At 39.0% G+C, this 19,601-nt stretch overlaps 1 protein-coding gene across 1 annotated transcript; it reads left to right on the top strand.

Annotated features, from left to right (window-relative positions):
• The first annotated feature begins 669 nt into the window (after nt 1-669).
• nr1h3 (nuclear receptor subfamily 1, group H, member 3) lies at nt 670-18,393 on the top strand. The gene is made up of 11 exons (XM_071534273.1): nt 670-803; nt 3,264-3,491; nt 6,890-6,972; nt 7,827-8,051; nt 9,836-10,102; nt 10,375-10,580; nt 11,257-11,436; nt 11,702-11,801; nt 12,287-12,400; nt 12,715-12,809; nt 13,871-18,393. The coding sequence occupies exons 3-11, from the start codon at nt 6,930-6,932 to the stop codon at nt 14,015-14,017; spliced, it is 1,377 nt and encodes a 458-aa protein (XP_071390374.1). The 5' UTR covers nt 670-803; nt 3,264-3,491; nt 6,890-6,929; the 3' UTR covers nt 14,018-18,393.
• The last annotated feature ends 1,208 nt before the right edge of the window (nt 18,394-19,601 follow it).

Here is a 19,601-nt window from a genome sequence, read left to right as displayed (position 1 = left end):
TGGTGCTTTCACAAAATATTTACACAATGATATTTTTGATAAATAATCATCAGTAATGTGGATATAATGACTAATTGGGTAAAGGCAAACAATACAACAGCTAGAACAGTCTGGTAAGTTCAGAAAATGACATCACTTTACTGTAATACAGCCTTTAAAACCCGGAAAAGACAACACTTATGCCATATCACGATATTACGATATCCGACATCTAAGACGATATCTAGTCTCATATCACAATATCGATATAATATCGATATATTGCCCAGCCCTAGCCTACTGTACACATTTCCTTCATTTTTTTCTTTGTGTCAGTATGTTTGCTCATACTTTTCATTTATCCATTTCAAATTAACACGATCTAGTGGTTGTGATATGCTTATTTATTGCCTTTGCTGTATCCTATTACTATTTGCTGCTACAACGACCTAATTTCAACACGGGGATCATTCAAGTTTCATTTGATCTTTCTCATCTTATTTCTAAACATAGAAAATTAATGACTAGTGTTGGCTGGTTTACTATTATTATTTGGCTTTTTTGAAGGAAGACGGAAGAAACTGTGAGATTTATCTCTCGCTTCTCCTCTTCATCTCTGTCCATAGTAAAGCGCCGCTGGCTTGCTGCCTGATGAAAATCCCTTTCCTGCTGCGACTGGCTGCCGAGTCACATGATACTTACGTTGGCTAGCAAGCTAACATGCTAGCTTTAGTTGTCTGCCGCTATCAACAGCCACGAACAGACGGGGCATCGTTGACTACCAAGCAGTTGCAAACTCACGTTACAAACTTGTGAACTATCCGGCAAGTCAACACATTTTTGCCTTTTGTGATTTCTCAACGTGTTTGTGTCACCTGTAATGTGAAGTTAGCTAGCTAATTTGAACTTGTCAAAAGGGAGTTCCTGTCGAGTGCGGGGGTGTCAGGCTAACGTTGCTGCTAAAAAACAGCTAACGATAACGTTATTGGCCTTCTTTGGATTGCCTATGTAGCCTATCTTACCCTAACATTACATCGAGGTAGAATTTTATGGTGTTAATGTTTGAAAGCTACTTAACGGTTTGTGAAAATAGTATTTAACCTTAATGTTTACAAGCTAAACCTGTAGCTACATTTCTACCTGGCTAACTGACAGTAGTTAACTAACTTGGCTAACGTCAACAGCTAGTCTGTCGTCAAAATAACGAATTTTACCACAAACAGGTAACGTCAGTGTCAACACGAAACGTGTCACATATGCTATCACAGGTGACATGCTGTTAAACTTGCTTTGAAGTGTTTACATAACACGATTGCGAAACAACGACACAACTTGTTTCCCTGATTTTGCCAGTGGATAACTAGCTAGCTAACCGCTGTCGCTAATTTGCTTGGTAAAGGATGTCATCCTGTGACATGTCTATCTTGGTTTTATCTGTTGTTAAATTTGCCTGACTATCGTTTTCTGTCGTCACCTCCTTGATATCTGTGGACCTAAACAAGTTTGTAGTTGAGGAATTGACTCTTACTTCTTCTTCCATCAGTGGGTTTGTGGGAACTTTGGTCCATTTAGGAGCCACTGACTCTAGAAAGCACTGACTCTTGGTTTCACACCATGTCGATGCTGAGTATGGGATACTGTTCTGCTTGACCAGGAGAGTTGCATCCGCTGATAGTCTGAGATTTTAGGAAAGAGGCATTTCCCACCCAGCCATGCTGACTGACTGTATTTGCATTCTATTTTTTTTTTGTTGTTGTTTACTGAGTGGGAGACATTTCTGGACACACACACCATAGCCTGCACACAATCATTCTAAAACCCACTAACATCGCTGCTGATAGTGATAGTTATTGTTACACTGACATATTTTTTCAGTTTTTGGTAATATTTACAGCACAGTGCAGCTAAATAATAGTGCAGCCTATATCCACAACGGTATATCACAAAGGTAGTTGAATTTGCCTAGGATGGAGCAAATTGAGATTTCACTAGTCTTTTTTTCTTCATTTGAAAAATCAAACAACTAGCCTAATTGTGTTTTGTTACTTTGGCATGAAGGTCTAATATTGATATGTGAGTTGTGTTACCCAGTTTTAGTTTAGCCATATCCGGTTATAATGACAAAAATATCCCAGCATAGCTACATGTCTCAGCCCCACTATGCGTATTGCAGCTTTTTTTTCATATACTGTGCCAATAGATTACATATCTAACAAATGTCTCTGTGCCTTTTGTGTGAATGATAACTTGGGCTTAAAAAAGGTTATTTTTTCTCACATGCTTCTTTCATAATGTTGATTATAACTCTTAATGAAGCTCTTGAGTTCACTCAGTTCTTTATCGATTTGTTGGCGCTTTCAATTAATTTCCAACAGTCTATGAAACACCCATGCGGACAAAGGTAACTGACTGATAAGCTGTACAGAACATTGGACTTGGAGAGAGAGAGAGGCGGGGTTACTTCGGGTCACAGACAGAGCAGAAAAGTTTTAAACCCAGAGACTGTGAATTCACCTAGTAAACTCTTATTGACACCTGGAATTACAGACTTCTTATCTGTAGAGTTGAGTTTACCGCTTGTTCTTACTACTTCAAAATTATCAGAAATCAAACAAGCTTAGGCCTGTGGTTCTCCACACTGGTTATAAACCACCCAACAGGAACCATGGTTGACTTTCTGAGCTTGAAATGATATTGATTTGCGGTTTCTCAATTTGTGAATATGAGGCCTGTTTTGAACCTGGACTTTCCCCTTCATTGGACAGTTAGTCATAGAAGTGAAACAGCTGTGCTCTCTTCTTTCTGATACATGAGTGTAGTTATTATCCGAGACATTCAAGAGTCTCATTAAGTTAAGTCACTGATGATGTATACACAAAATATCTAAACTTAATTCACAAAAAAAAAGTATTATCTTTTTATACCCTATCTGATTTATTGTAGATCTTGTTTTGTTTGTAAGGCTTCCAGCTTAATTTGTTGGAATAGCGACATAGCCTGCACAGATTGGAAACTCAGTCAGTAGAATATAGCATTGGAAATGTTTTCATGGAAAGAATTGGAGGGAAGATGGGGTTATCCCTAGGTGTATGTGCGGTGTGTGGGTGTTTGCGTAAAATGGGCTGCTTAGATACTCAAACAGGAAAAGGCTGGAGCACCGCGGCCCTGTGGGGATTTCAGAGCCATGCAAACGACCAATAGTAACCTCTTGTGTTCCCATTTTCACCCTCCCTCCCACTCTCTCTCTCTCTCTCGCTCTCTGTTTCTCCTCTTGTCTCCCGCAGGGCATTGTAGAAAGGGATTGCTCCTCTCCCCTTCTCGCTCCCTTCAACATATTGAGGCGTTCAACTTCCACCCAATAATTCAGAGGGATCTTGTACTTCCTTGACTGGGCATCCTCAAGGCTCGTCAGCCAAGCAAGTCCTCTGTCAGCATAAGGATATTGACGAACTGAGGTTGTGGACTCACATGGGCAAGATGGATAGGCGATAAAGAAGACATCAACTTCAGAGGTAAGGTCAACCCCGCACTAGGGCTGTCACAGTGCTAACAGGTTGATTTCAGCTAAATGGGCCTCTGAATCAAAATGTTGTGCTTTTTTTTGTGCCAACTGAATCACACCAATACTATTCAGCACCAAAAATGTGTTATGCGTCAGTGGGAAACTTTGATACTTAAATTGTCTGTGAAAGAAATTGATAATTTAATGGATAACTCTTATTTTATTGTCAGTTTTTTTACAGTCAGCTGGTAACATTGCTGCTGTGGTCTTGTTGCTTCGATGGGCTTGCTTCAGCTTGGTTAAAGCTATCGTAGTGTTTCACAGTGAGACCTTTCTTCATACTTTCATTTTTATTTTAGCGCTGTATTAGCAAAGACAGAGCTAACTTAAGTGAACACAGTCATAACTCTTAATATAAATAAAGCCAAAAGCCACCTGAGCATCTTCTACCAACACTAGTCTGGCCTTCACCGTTCCCTTCTGTGTGAAACCTTTTATCCTTGCCTGGGGCTGCAACAATAACCGCTTTACTGGTATACCACTGTATTTGGGATCTTACCAGTGTTGTTTGGGAAAAATTACGGAAAATTACTGCCATTACCACTGCAAAAGCTGTTTCGTTTATTCTGTTTCATTGTGTGTTCCCCTTGTTTCCCTTTATTTTCCGACCATAACCGGGAGCTGAACACAATCATGTAATTTGAATTATTCTTTCATTCTCTTTCTACCATCTGTGGAGATAAGTGGAACAGGTGAGAGGCTTAGCCCAAATGGGTTGAATAGTTTGACTGCATTCAAACATAGGTCTTCGCTTGAATAAGGCCAACTTCTGATGCTTAAAAAATACAGACGATACAAACAAAAAATAAAGTCAACAGCAGTTGTTTGCTGAAACGTTTTTGTCCTGATTGATTATATCACGTAATGGCCATAGGTGTAGCCTTCTTACTGCCTTCGGCCCTGTCATTATCAAGGTATATGAACACTGGCCATGGATTTGGTCCTGAACAAAATTGCCTATTTTGAGGCAAATTTGGTTTTGACACAAACAAAGATGGGGAACCAGACAACTAGGGTGAAGCAATATGCCATATTTGAGAGAAAGCAGGAATCATTTAGAGGATCAACATGATGATTCAATCTTTGATCAACTCATCATCCGCTAGCTGCTAAACTCAGACTATCAATTGGCAGCACTTCAACTCCCTCAAGAAAGGAAACCGCTGGCAAATAGTACATTACTCTGTCTGGGTTTTCCTACCCACTGTCTTCATGTTCACTTCACATACATTAATCTTAACTATGTGTCCCGCCTAAGAGTGCAGAACAGAGCATGCAAACAAAAAAATTCAGGAACTGTGCAAGGGATAGCTCAGTTCCAGTTTCAGTGAACACATAGTGAAAGCGGACATAAGGAGGGAATCAGTATTTCATCTTTGTGCCATACAGCTGTTATAAAGAAGGCATCATAAATCTGTCATAAAATGGGGGTTCAAGTAAAATGCTAAAATGTGTCACACTATGGTAACAGTATAAACAAAGGAAAAATAACTGGAATCGAGTTGACAACTCTCAAACTTTTAGACTTATTAGATAGTTTTAGATGAGTTATGAATTTCTTTTAGTTACACATTAGAAACTAGCAGATGTGTTTCCAGAGAGTTAAGCGGTTAAGTTCCTCACCTGTTGAGCCACAAGTTTGCCTCGGGTTTAGGAGCAAATCTCTTGTGTCTTTCCTACTCTGTCTTCCTTTTTGTCTCGAAAAACAATACAAATACTAAAAGTTGACTCTTTTTTTTTAAAAGAAAGTCTCAGATGCCTTTGTCACATTTTTGGAAACGGTTCTTATAGATCAACTGAATGAAGCGTTGTCATTGCTACTGTTCTGTATCAGTGGCTCAGTTTTACTCGGGCTTGGCTACAATGATTACTTGCCTCTCGATACTCATCAGTAGCCTGTCATTACTCACCTCAGTGTGTGGAATTAAATGGGAGCAACTTTTCTAATGTAAGCTAAATTTAATCAGACGTGTGTTATGTTGAGCATCTTTTTATGCGGCGAAATTACTGTTTAATTATCTGTCATTTAATAGAAGTTCAACAAAGACAAAACATATGTTATACCCATAAGTACGCCTTTTCTTACCCTCACCAATCCCACAGAACAGTGAGTAAAATATAGCCACAATAACAAAAGATTGCAAATAATGACAATAATACCAAATATGATATTGTAATATAATCAGTAATACCAAAAATAAAATGATTAGAAATTAAAAAATCACACTTTTAACATCTGATAATTCCACCATTATCGTAGTATCCTCATAAACAAGAATTATCCTTTAAATTGTTTTTTAAAGTATACTTTTCTGGATGCTTAAATTAAACATGGCAGCCTATTACATTGAGTTGTAACTCTATCCATCACTTTTCTTTGCATGGCACTAGTTTGAGATAGTATGTATGAATAGTGTAAATTCAGTTATGCGCATTACACCCATATTCTGAAATTCTTTGGTTGTGCCTCAAGTTCACAATGTACTATTTTTTTGAACACATTTATAGAAAGCTTTATATGTTTGTTAATTTCAAGATAGTTTTCCTTCTTGCAGGCTGGCTAAGAATAACCCAGAATCATGCATGGGTACCCATTGAATCAGTTTCCTGAAATGCGTCCATATGTGACACATGACCAATTTCGTTTCTGCTTTTTTAGCCAGTTGGTTTTCCTGTCAAAGTCTTTTTGTGGAACAGTGTTGTAGTCAAGATCCACACGAGGTTGAGACAAAGACAAAACCAAGACCTGCCCTACTTAAGAACTTTTCTGAGATCAAGAAATGTCTTTAAGTCTTAAAAAAATTGCTACATCAATGACATACTACAATCACATATGTTTATTTCCCTATTTGGAATGTATACGCAGCCTACATACAAGTCGCACAATACATCCACAGCGTCAGAAGAGATTTAGCTTATTTATCATACTACAAAGCACTCATTATTTTTTAAACTACTGAATGAACACTAATCTAACAGCAGATACAGTATACTTCTGTGTAAGTAATACAAAACACAGCTTTAACACAGGAAGTTATGACTATATATGATCTTAAATCTAACAGAAGTCTACTTCTACAGAGGAAAATAGCCAGAACTTTTGTGATATTTGTGACTCTTGTCCCAGACCGAGATACCACCAAGACAGATTAGATTCAAGACCAAGCCCATGACTTTTTGGTCTTAAGGAGTCATACTGTCTGGCAGAGTGGTGTAGTGGTTGGAGAAACCGTCCTCCAACCAGAGGAGCTGCATTCAGACAATTTTCCTTCAGGGATCAATAACGAATTAGTAGTAAATTGTTTGGCATATTTGAGTCTGATTGATTTTTATATTTTTTCTGCACAGGTGCAGGTTGATTTCGTAATGACAAGCTGCTGTGCAGAAGATGTCCACGCTGTCTGCGACTGATATCCCAGATGTTGGTCATGGTAAGAGTGACTTCTTTACCAGCATGTCTTTGTGAGGTCAAGTTGTCTTCATACATCTGTGTTGTTCTGTGCTGAAATGCCTTATTTTCTTTTTGCATGTACTAGGAATAGGGATCCACCGTTTTCTTGAAATCTGATTGTAGATGTAGAGCTCTGTGGCTTCACATGGAGAAGAACGTCATGCTCAGCCTTTGATATGTTTCTGTAATATTAGTAAAATAACCGAAGGCTTGTGTATATTTGAAAATATCCTTTTATAGTCAGTTGGATCAGTAAGAAAAGGTTCTTTCACATGAATTTAATCATATTTGTCGATTCTTCAAGCTCACTAAGTTGCGTTCATAAGGAATTTGCTCGATGCATACTTGTAATTACATAGTTGGTGTCCTAAAGTACCAAATGCCAGTAAAATTTGTTCATGGCAATAAAGGGTCATCCACCACACTGACTGGTAACTTTTTGAGACTAAAACATTTGAATGCCTCTGTTATATACAGTCTTTTGTCTTTGCCTTTTGTCAAACTTCAAAATGCTCTCTTGTAATTTGAATGCAATTTAACTTCATGATGAATTACAAACATGATCCATTATATAAGGGCGTGAGCAAGTCTTCAATTATTCTAAACACAAAATATCATTGAAAACAGGCAGGGTAACATATGTCCATCAAAAATATATATTAATTATTTTGGCCGGTAAAAATTATTCCTGGCAGGTAATTTTCTTTTTGTTTACCAGCAGTTGGCAGGTGATGTTAATTTTGCACACCTGTCACAGTTAAGATCACGATTAGAGAGCGACATGTGAAAACAAAGTCTGTTTTGAATGTGATGGGTCTGCCTCTCGTCTCCCAGATGAGAGTAACGTGTTTGACGGGGCCTCGGAGCTGCAGCTGGACTGCATGGTTGAGGAGAGCAGTGGAAGCACTGAAGTGAAGCACGATGGCCTGCTGTCGCTGGATGACTTCCCCGCCCCCCCCCATAACGGCCCGTCGCTCACTGAGATGAGCAGCCCTCTGCCTGTAGAGCCGAATGACATTAAGCTGGATCCTGCTGCAGGCGACATGCCTGCCAACACAGGTGTGTGTGTGTGTGTGTGAGAGAGAGAGAGACGGAGAGTGAGTGATTGAGTTATTTTAAACCATTGCAGTACACAACTGTAATATTTCTCTCTAGAACTGACATGAAATCAAGAGATATTAAATTTAAATGTTTGTAGTACTTCAGGCATTCAGCTCGGTTGTGACCATCCACATATTAAAACATTTTAAAATTAAGCTAAATTAAATATTTGGCCCTCGCCTTTTTACAGCTAACTGAAACCAAACTGAAATTCAAACTAGAGTTCAGGGCACATAATGATTTTTAAGGACAATTCCAGTGTGATTTGAGGTTTTTGCTCATTTTTTCCCTGATCCCTTTGATCACCCTTATGATCCTCACACTGTCATATTTGTTGTATCAGTGGGTCTAAGGAACAATAGTATCTTTTCTATGTATGACAGTCATAAACCCTCACATGGAAGCACATGATGAGCACATACTAATCAATACATACATAGTACATATTTTCTCTACAAATGTTAATTCCTTTTTTACATGCATGCACCACAATTAAAAGATATTTTAAAATCAGTTTTGCCATACGGCCTCATTCACTTCCATTCAATTACAAACGGCACAGAAAACAACTCCAGAGACTTTTAATTCGGTCGGTAAAGGTAATCCATCATGGTGAATGAGAACAATCTACAGTTGATGTAAAGCAGCAAGGGAATGCAGGGAATAAGCAAAAAATCCAATCAGGATCCAATCCAATCCAACAAGGAATCCGATCTCGAATTGGAAGAGTCCCCACTCCTGTATCTCTGTTAAAAACCAATAGGTAGTTTCCATAATAAATTCGGCTGCTGTGGTCACTATTGTTGATCATTGTTGAAAAAAAAACATCATTGAAAAAACTACAATTTCCTTATTCAGCAAGAAAGTACAGCACCAATAGTACTTTTAATAGAGACAGAGAAGGAGAGAAAAATAAAGTGAGAGAGCAGGTGCAGATTAATTTGAGTTTGGAAAGCTTCCATGGAGCCAGTAACCTTTTATTTTGAGTCAAGATGCAATGGTATAGTGAAGAAATATATCTGTGATGAGTCATACAGAGTTTAACTGAAAACAGTGCGGAAGTCAAAGATGTTGAGGTCAGAGATGCTCACAAACACTCAAAAACAAATGTTGACGCAATCGAGGAAAATTGTCATTCATCTTTTTTTTTTTGTTAATAAAACCCATTTTAACTATTCAGTGTGTTCTTACTTTTGTGCCTCTAAATTTTCCTTTACAGTCACTACCTGGCTGAAGTTAAAAGTAAAATCCACAAATACCAGTCACAAAACTACTGGAATCTAGTATAGTGTGTGTGTCTGTGTCTGTGTGTCACCTCAAGTATGTCTGTGTGTGTAATTAGACCGGTGTGGCAAGTTCCAATGTGTAGGCTCACCGGTATTTTTCCTGTTAATATCTGGCTTGCCCACTGTTGTCTTGACACAACTTGTCTTTTTTTTGTAATGCCACAATTGTGAATTTATTTATTTATTTATTTTTTGGTCTCCATCTTAAATCAATCAGTCAAAATACTTTATTCTTACTTGTAAAATGTTGTTTTCTCTGTTAACAATATAGTAAATGTATTTAAATAATTATATTTGTCAGGTCTTAAATTTACTGTTTTGTTGAGGTCCCTTTAGTTGTGAAGGTAGCTATATTCATAGGCTTAATACTTTTTGATGTTTTATATATAATTGCAGCCATGTCCATAGTCTTAATACTTTCTTATGCTTGATGTACCTTTTTATATGTGGCACTAGATGGCCAGCCGGTGAAGAGGAAGAAGGGTCCGGCTCCCAAGATGCTGGGTAATGAGGTGTGCAGTGTGTGTGGTGACAAAGCCTCCGGCTTCCACTACAATGTGCTAAGCTGCGAGGGCTGCAAGGGCTTCTTTCGACGCAGTGTCATTAAAAGTGCCCAGTACTCCTGCAAGAACAACGGCCGCTGTGAAATGGACATGTACATGCGCCGCAAGTGCCAGCAATGCCGCCTGCGCAAGTGCCGGGAGGCGGGCATGCTGGAGCAGTGTGAGTGTTTGCCAAAAGACTGAGAGGTAGAGAAGGTTTAGATTCCACTGTATGTTGGTGTGTGGGTTTTGCTGCAGTTTTGTCTGACCGGACGGTGAAAAATATTAGCAGCCATTGTTTTTCATGGTTTTGACATACTGGAAAATTCTCTAAACTTTGGATTGTGCTTTAGTTGAGGTCTACACTTAATATCTATCAAATGTGAAATGGCGGTTAGTTAACCTAATGCATGCAGCAGTCTGTTGATTGTGTTGGCTTCCGTTGACCCACAGGCGTTCTCTCTGAGGAGCAGATCAGACTAAAGAAGATGAAGAAGCAGCAGGAGGAGGAAACGGCCCGCACGTCCACAGTGGTCACGCCCACCCCACCGCAGGAAGTGGCCTCACTGGCCCCCGAACAGCAGGAGATGATTGAGAAGCTGGTGGCCATGCAGAAGCAATGCAACAAGAGGTCCTTCATTGACCGACCAAAAGTAACAGTGAGTGGATGGTTCAGATCATAGACTGTTGCCCAGTTTGTTGTTCTTTTCTAACAGTAGCCATATAGTGACCTTTTATGCAGGCTTCAATCACAAATTTACTTCACTATTTACTTGGCAACTGGAATACAAAAATTCAACATCTAGCAGCCCAGGCCCTGTTACGGGAATTCCCTTTAGGCCTACTACAATAATATTATAATAAGTTAGTCTCATGGACAGCATACCACATTTCACTGTTTTTTGCTGCTGTTCTGGCATCTTGGTTTCAGCCAGTTTAGCTGGGATTGACTCTCATGTTAATTACTTCTGATTGGCAGTTAACTACAAGCTTGACACACGTTGCATTACCTTTGAGTGGCGGAGAAAATTGGCTCCAGGCTGCGCTGTAAGAATGTACGACAGGCTGCATCTATTGGGCGTATCAGTGGGGGAGGCAGGTATTCTGTCAGGAGTGGAAGTGTTGAAATCTGACAGCTCTATGACAAAATATGAGGTTCTCTGTCATCCAGGTTACTGATGTGTTCATTAAAGGATGCTGGGTCTGCTGCTTTGCTGCTTTGGATACAAATCAGAAGGAAATTGTAGTCTATGCTTACTGATTCAATCATTTGTGTGTGTGTGTGTGTGTGTGTGTGTGTGTGTGTGTATTTGTGTGTATTTGTGCTTCCAACAGCCGTGGCCGCAGAGTCAGGACTTGCAGAACCGTGAGGTTCGTCAGCAGCGCTTCGCCCACTTCACTGAGCTAGCCATCATGTCGGTTCAGGAGATTGTGGACTTTGCCAAGCAGCTTCCTGGCTTCCTGGAGCTCACCAGGGAGGACCAGATCGCTCTGCTTAAGACTTCCACCATTGAAGTTAGTCATGATTTATCACAGTATATTGTTTCTTGAATCTGGAATTGTAGCATTAATTTTGTTTTGCTCTGAAGGCAAGGCATCATAACATGTGCAACAAAGTGCTCATTTGATGATTTACAATTACAAGTGAATGCCATACTGTTGTGAATATTACCTCCTCCCTATGTGATTTTGACAGCTTGTTAGATCTCAATACATCACTTTGTCTCACCATCTCTCCTTATTCATATTCCACTCACAAAGTTGTGTTTGGCTTCCACAGATTATGCTGCTCGAGACGTCTCGGCGGTACAACCCTGCCATTGAGAGCATTACGTTTCTGAAGGATTTCAGCTATAACAAGGAGGATTTCGCCAAAGCAGGTGCATTTGCTCATTTCCTGTCAAAAGTTTATTGAAGATATGTATATTAGGTATCACTTCAGGTGACTGCCTGCACTCCATCTGTCTGGTAGTCCTCTGGAATGGAAAAGCACAGGCACGGTTTGCCAGGTTCTGTCTGTATTGCTCTTTGAAGAGCTGTGCACTTGATGGAACTGAGAGAGAAACTTGTGATTGAGGCATTCAATTTAACATATAAAACAGATCATACTTATTTGGTATCATCAGTGAATGTTGACCAACAAATCTTAAGACAGAGTGGGACTATATGCAGTTGATTTGTGCTGTTTGGTTTTTGTAATTTATATAGGAAAACAATTGTCTATTGTTCTTACTTCACTGTTAACAATTCAGACCTCACGCTGCTGAGGACCCCTAAAACCCAGAGTGCATTGTTATTGCAACACATTTCCTTCCTGAAAGTGACTTCTGGTTTCCTTTGTCTCTCTCACCTCTCACCCCCTCAGGGCTTCAGTTTGAGTTCATCAACCCCATCTTCGAGTTCTCGAAGGGAATGAACGACCTGCACCTGGACGAGGCAGAATATGCGCTGCTCATTGCCATTAACATCTTCTCTGCAGGTCAGAGGTCATAGGCTAAAGCGAGGTCAGCTAAGCAGAATCCTCAATATATGGGACTCGAAGTGATAATGCACTCAGCACTAATGTTAAATTCTAATGTGATATGGCTAATTACTTATATTCTTGGAAAAAATGCCCTTTTGTCAATTGATGGCTAGTTACAGCCTCATGTGATTTTAGTATGTTTACAGTTGCAAATGTTACAGTTCATCACAGTTGAAATCACATTTTACCAAAAATCATCTGACAGTGTGATCAAAGAGGTGATCAGAGATCTCATTGTTTTGTGTGGTGTTGTGGTAAACATCATCTAGATCGGCCAAATGTGCAGGATCATGATCTGGTGGAGAGGCTGCAGCAGCCCTATGTGGATGCACTTCGCTCTTACATCATGATAAAGAGACCAAATGTAAGTATCCTGTGGTTTACACCACCTCTTCAGTTGTGACCTGTGTCAGCATAACCTGGTTGCTCATCATCACAACAAGCACATTGGGTCAGGGTTGAGGTTAACTATAATTTGGTTCTGATTGGTGAAGGGGTTGAACAGTTGCAAATACAGTACATGAAAGATAGCCAAGGTCACAAGCAGAACATGTTTTTACCATGATGCAGCTGTGTAGCCCACCTCAGTCCTTACTTGCTGTCAAAATAATCCCCAGATCCACAGTATTGGTCAGGGATTGGCAGTTCGATGGCCATGGAATTTGGAAATTGTGTTTGTCCAAACTCAAGAATGAAGAGATCCTTCAGTGGTTAGGCTTGAACAGATGTGAATAGAAGATATGAAGTCACTAATTGTAAAGTAGGAGGAAATTGAACAAAAGTGAACAAAACTTTGAGTGTACAGCACACAATGAAGATGACATATATAAATAAAGTTATTATTAGTGTTATTACATATCAACTGTCCAGAAAATCCCTCTTTTTTTCTGGTGTGTGTCACATAGACGACAACTACTATTACTAATTAAAGTGACTGTCCTAGACTTCCTTGAAGCATTTAGATCCTAGAAAACGGTTCCTTTTTGGAGGCCACTGCAAACAAAAGAACATAATTTCCCCTCAGGGATCCATAAAGGTCATCTTATCTTATCTTATTATGGCTTGGGTGAAAATAGATGAGATAATGGGGGGAATCTCACTTGTAAAAGCTGCAGTAAACAATGCTCATCTGACAGAGATGGAACTAAGTTGAAAGAAAAATCTATTGATACTAAACAAATGCATATTGGAGGTTTTAAATGGAATATACCATGCGCAGTAGTGAACTGCATAAATACTGAACACCAAGCTGAAACTTTAACATTTTCTTTGCTTTTACTTGCTGAAAAGTGTATTCCTCTAAGGGTCCTGAAATCAAGGTTGAAATTGGTTTGTGCACTGCTGCCCATCACTGGAATACATTCACCAGGTAACTGGGAATTGCATTTCTCTGAAATAGTGTGTTTGTTTCCTTGGTTTCCTCAGGACCACCTGATGTTCCCCCGGATGCTGATGAAGCTGGTGAGCCTCCGTACACTAAGCAGCGTCCACTCGGAGCAGGTCTTCGCTCTGCGCCTCCAGGACAAGAAGCTTCCCCCTCTGCTCTCTGAGATCTGGGACGTCCACGAGTGACTGCAAACCGGATGTCAGACTCCGTGGCTTCAGAAAGCCTGAGACAGACATGGCATCCTCTGAGCAGCGCAAAAAGACTCGACATTGAAGTGAAACTCACGCAGGAACATGGCTTCCTTTCTGCTCTTTTGGTCAGGGATTGATTCTGATTGGAGAATTTTTTTTCACTATTTCTTTTTTGGAGGTTTTGGAGAGTATCGATGCCCTTCGCTCTCCCACAGACTGCTGAATGGATTTGTGTTGACAAGGGGTTTGAAGCGTGGACACCTAGTTTTCTTTCAGCCTTTGCACTTCCTGTTGTGTTGATGCTGAGAAGGGCTGATTCTGCCGATGTTAATACCAGCATCAGGCTCTCTAGCCAGTGTTAAAACAAATGAATATCTGTTGAAAGTTGTTAAGTCAATCTCTAGTGCAGTTCTATACTCTTTCTCTAACAGTTTTAATCAGAAAGCTTTGAGCAGGTCTTGGCTGTGGCTGTGTCACAATACAGTCAATGGAAGATTACAGCTGCACATTGAGTATAAGTAATGGTTTTACGCAGTCATGCAATAGATAGAATAGGATACAGAGTTGGAGATAAGCAGACTGCTATCTGATGTTGTTCAGCAACATTTTGTTGGTGTTATGATAAAATGGTCACCTGGTTGGTATTGTGCATCGTGATACGGCAACTAGTTGTAGAGAAGGGACTGAAATCAAATGGTGTAGTTGCTCAGGTAAAGTAATGTGATGTAGAACTCTGGTAATTAGAGGTTTCTATATTCTCTAGTAAATTACTTGAGTTTATTCTTCCAAGTTCACAAGGGACCCTTTTGGTCATTTATACATGCCCGCAAACATTCATGTAAATGGCATATTTATTTTCACAAGAAAAATGTATAGAGTGCTCACACGAAAAATATCCACAAGATTGTACAATCATACACTAACGCACAAGAAAACAAGTCTGCAAGAATCGACGGTGACGTGACTGAGCCCTCGTTCTATAAAGTGGTGTAGTTTGAGCCGTGTCATTTGCTGAGTTATTTGTACATTGTACAGGAAATGGTGACGTGACTAAAGCTTTCTTTACACAGAGCACTTGTACCTGGAAATAGGTGGTACTGATGTGTCTCCAAATTCCATGTAAAGATGACAAAAAGGAGGTCACATTACTCTTGCTGTGACCTTCCTTTCAACTTCGTAAAAAAGCCCATCCAGACCCGGAAAAGCAACATTGAAAAAAACAACTGCTTCTGCAAACACCATGGTAAACATTATGTGTGTGCAAGATGGTAATTTTCCATGTAATTAATTAGAAAGCAGCAGTTATTTTTATATTGGACATTCTGATATTTGATTTTATGAATAGCATTTAAACCACGTGTGGAGAAATGTAAAAAAAAAAAAATAATAAAACATGCATATTCAGAAGAGGATGGAGAGCGGTTCACAACCTTTCATTTTTTGAAAATATTTTTTCAAGATTATTTTTGGGGCATTTTTTGCCAGATTCAAATCCAGGACGATGCGGTTACATGTTGTGCACCTTAGACCACTGAGCCACCAGGACGCCTCTGAAAATATTTGAACAATATTTAGTGGGGGGGGGGGTACAGCTGAATGTCCAGTGTAAAACTAACTTGGTCTAACGGTCTACCATAGTCTGAGTATCCGTCTGGTCCAGGTACTGTACACCAGCAGCTGCAACTAGTCAAATTTTGTGATGTTTAGCTAGACAAATTACAAAAAAATGTATATTAACAGGGAGCAGAGAACAACAGGAATGAGTTGGAGATGAGCAGTAAGTTATCTTAAAATATCACAACTACAGATGTCCATGAGACTGATGTTTGTTGTTATGAGATTTATAGTTTCCTATGGGTTCTCCAGTGTACAACATTGAAATGCTGCATACTAGGTGATCAAAGAATGTCAGTGGAAATTGATCATTATGCAAATTAATCCCTCTCCATACTCACTTTATTAGCGGGGTCAGCTGTGTAAAGAGGGCTCTAGATTATTAATCTGATCACTGAACAAACTATCACTCTACTTCAGTTTTGGAAATTACGCTTTGTCAGTTCATTATCTGTCTGTGAAGGCAGTCCTGGTTATTTTAGTTGAATTTTAATTTAATGAAGTTTAGTACTGTTTTCCCCTCCCTAACAAACTCTTCCAGTCATCAATGCTTTTCACCTCTGGGTCATGTGGTATTGCACGGGGCTACAGATAAAATCAGAAATTTAACATTATTGTGACAATTTGAATTTTCAACTCAATTTCCAGATGGTTATTGACTTAATCATGCATGTTACATATTACAGCTAAAATGGGAGCATCAATTCTTCACCACATGAATAAAAATATACTATACTAAACTACAGGCATGTAATCTCCTGTTCAATTGCAACAATAGGCAGGCCCAATTTTGATTTGATCAGAATGATCTTGGTGATGGATGTGAGGAATAGTCTTAAATTCCTGTTGTGGATCTGTCAGATGGTTAAATCCAGATTTTTTTATTTATTTTTTGTTTTATTCCCATAACACCTTTGAAGTCTTTGTGTCTTTGAAGCCCAGTCTCAACAGAACAGGGGAATATTGCGGTATTTGCCAGACCCAATGTAATGTAACTCTAGTGCTGGTAAAAGCACAAATGAGTGAGTTTATGTCCTGGGTTATATTTGTTGTTGTCTTAAAATTCAGCTATGATATATACAGTACATCTGATCTTATTTGCGGTTTTATGTTTCATTGTATTGATTAAATGATCAAATTGTTCAAAATCAAGCAGTAGACCATAATTCACTGGTTCTCGCTGGTGCACCACCATCTTAGACCCAGATGTTAATGCATTACTTCTCACTGGTGGAGCCAGTGAGAATGAAAGCTTGACACCACATTACTACACACAGCTTGTTCCTGCCACAAGCTGCAGTCGAATGGCTGCAAGAACACAGAAGTAACCAGGCCGTTCTTTAGGAAGTATAGCAGCTAACAACAGAGGCAGCATCTATTCCTTTATATATGTGTGTCATCAACCCCATAGGTTTGAGCTCCACCCTGAATTGTGATTGGTTGAATGCATACAAACTCTCTTGGATGTTGTCCATCTTTATTCCCACTTAGTTACACCAATAATTGTCTTGACATTTGTCATATGTTTTTTCCACTGCAAACAAGTCTAGACCAGTTGTGGCCTAGCCAGGAATTGGCACAGCTGAAAATAGCCATAGCCACTAATTTTTGGTTTGGGAGGGGCCAGAATCATAATAGACACAACGCCCAGCAGGAGATGTTTCTTAAGGTTAGAGAAGACCCAATGAAGAGTTCAAGTTGTATTCCAATCTTTAGCTATAATATGTTACATTGCTAATTTGAGAGTTGCTTGGATGAAATAATAAATAAACTTGAAATCAGTAAACCTAATTAATCTCTTAAGTTTCCATTGTACAAAAGCAATTTCCTGAAGCAGTTCATCATTCAGCAGGTGTGTGTCAGGACGGACATCAATGTTGTCCTGGCATTTTCTGACCATGGATTGTATCATGTCTTCACTTTCCCTCTCGTTTATTAGTTTCCTTCCTATAGATGGTATTTCTCTCAGTTGAATGGGTATATGCTTTTGTTTCTGTTTTTTTTTAAGGAAATGTTTTTGAGTCCTTCTAACCCCTGTCGTAATTTATTTGAATCTGTTTTTGACAGCTGTACAAATATATAAAAAAGCAGATTGCTAAGGGAGTGAGCAGCAATACGAAACCATACCAGAGGGATGTTTCAATTGGCGGTGTGAAACTTCTGTTTTGGCTCCTTTTGCTATTGAATGTCAGGTGACTTTTTATCACTCAATGTAATGGGTGACTCTAACTTGTTTCTGTGTAGAACCAGCCACTATTGTTAATGTTTCTGCAATTGGTTTTCTGCTTGAGGCTCAGGTGTCTCCAGTCAAACACTAACTGTTATACTTTCAGTTCAAAGTAAACTGTAATATTGGGGTGAATTTGAATTGGGGGGGGGGGGGGGAATTACAGAGGGAATTGAAGTGACATTGGCATAGTATTCTCCGACCAAATGGAAAGCAAGTACAGAGCAAACGGCATGAATCAGTGAATCTCCAGTCTATTTTTTTGTTTGTGATGTTTGTAATATATGTTATGTTAATGCTGTAGGTATTGAAGTTTATTGTACTGTATATAAATTGGCCTCTCTGGTGTGCAGATCTCATTTAATTCCCCTCTGTCTTCAAAACGATGACGCTGTAAAAACAATGTTGATATATAGAAATGCAAACCTATTTTAATACTTGTAACGCCTTAAGATCTTCTGCTTTGTATGTATAAATTAAAACTATGCTGTAGTCTGATGATGTATTTGGAAACAGAATCACTCATTTTCCAGTCAGATTTTACAAGTCATAGCTGAGCTCTAACAGTATCAATAAACTTAAGATATTTTTAATGTTCACACTCAGTATATGGTATGTTTGATAACTGGCTATTTGCTGTGCATACAGGGGCTCAAATAATACCAACTTTGTTGTAGAGACCTTGGTGAATGTCTACATACTCTGATTCCTAATATTTGGTACGGCACACATCCCTTTTTGACAGTAATTACAAAACAAAAAACTAATTTAAACCGAAAATTGCCTCTACTTTTCATTGTAGACAAGACCTTGGTGAACGTCTACATATAAAAATGACATTGTTCAGGCTGAGTATACTGACATTGCTTGGTAGCCTACTGTTATTTTATGTTGTGGCTGAACCTTTGGTCCATCTGTATCAGGGCAAGCTAATGTAAACTGGTTCTGCCGAAGTCATCAGATAGGCTACATGGGAATCAATTGTGTATAATAATATAGATCAGTGATTCTCAACCTTTTTCATATCAAGGACCCTAATTTAGTCCACATTAGGGCCACGAACCCCCATTTGATGAGATTTTGTCTCAAACCCAAATCTGAGAATATTTTTATTGTTAGATATGATTTTGTCCAGAATTCCAAGACTATCTGTATTGTAGGTAGAGAGATAACAGAGAAACTATGATCAAAACAGTCATTCTTCTACATTCTCTAATTGTGTTAACTTCTTGTAAATGAAATAATGGTGACGTTTAACAATTCATCAGTTTGCTGGGGACCCCCTGGAACCACCTCAAGGACCCCTGGTGGTCCCCGGATCCAACGTTGAGAACCACTGGTATAGATGTTGCACTTAGCCAACTATAAATTAGTCCAAATTATGATCTTGTAACTTTTATGCTTATAATGAAGAGCACAGATCAAGACAAATTCCAGAAATCTATTTGCATGACATATCTAAAAAAAACCCCAACAAAAGTCACATATGGGAGCATGCAGAACCAATCTTCCCTCTAAACTGTGTGTGTTATTAACATATTAACACATAGTTTACTCATGTATTAATTCATATATAGGCCTACTACTATTTAATATCTAAAAACTAAGAGTGCACTTGTTATTGGGTAGCCTACAATTAGGACTTGGAAATGTAGTATTAAAGTATATTATAGAAGAGTGTCCCACTTCATCTAACCTGCTGGTCCACTTTACTTTCCATACTGAATGAAATTTGGC

Source organism: Centroberyx affinis, unplaced genomic scaffold (assembly GCF_046629955.1).
Source record: "Centroberyx affinis isolate AG114_WGS23_722 - 3 ecotype Tasmania unplaced genomic scaffold, CSIRO-AGI_Caff_v1 ptg002510l_1, whole genome shotgun sequence".
In the NCBI taxonomy this organism is placed as follows: Eukaryota; Metazoa; Chordata; class Actinopteri; order Beryciformes; family Berycidae; genus Centroberyx; species Centroberyx affinis.
This window is presented reverse-complemented; position numbering and strand designations above follow the sequence as displayed.

Excerpts from the sequence above, each read along its gene's own strand:
- nr1h3 (XM_071534273.1), top strand. The coding sequence starts at position 6,930 with ATGTCCACGCTGTCTGCGACTGATATCCCAGATGTTGGTCATG. Across the intron at positions 8,052-9,835 it reads CGACATGCCTGCCAACACAG|ATGGCCAGCCGGTGAAGAGG; the intron begins GTGTGTGTGTGT and ends ATGTGGCACTAG. Across the intron at positions 12,401-12,714 it reads CATTAACATCTTCTCTGCAG|ATCGGCCAAATGTGCAGGAT; the intron begins GTCAGAGGTCAT and ends AACATCATCTAG.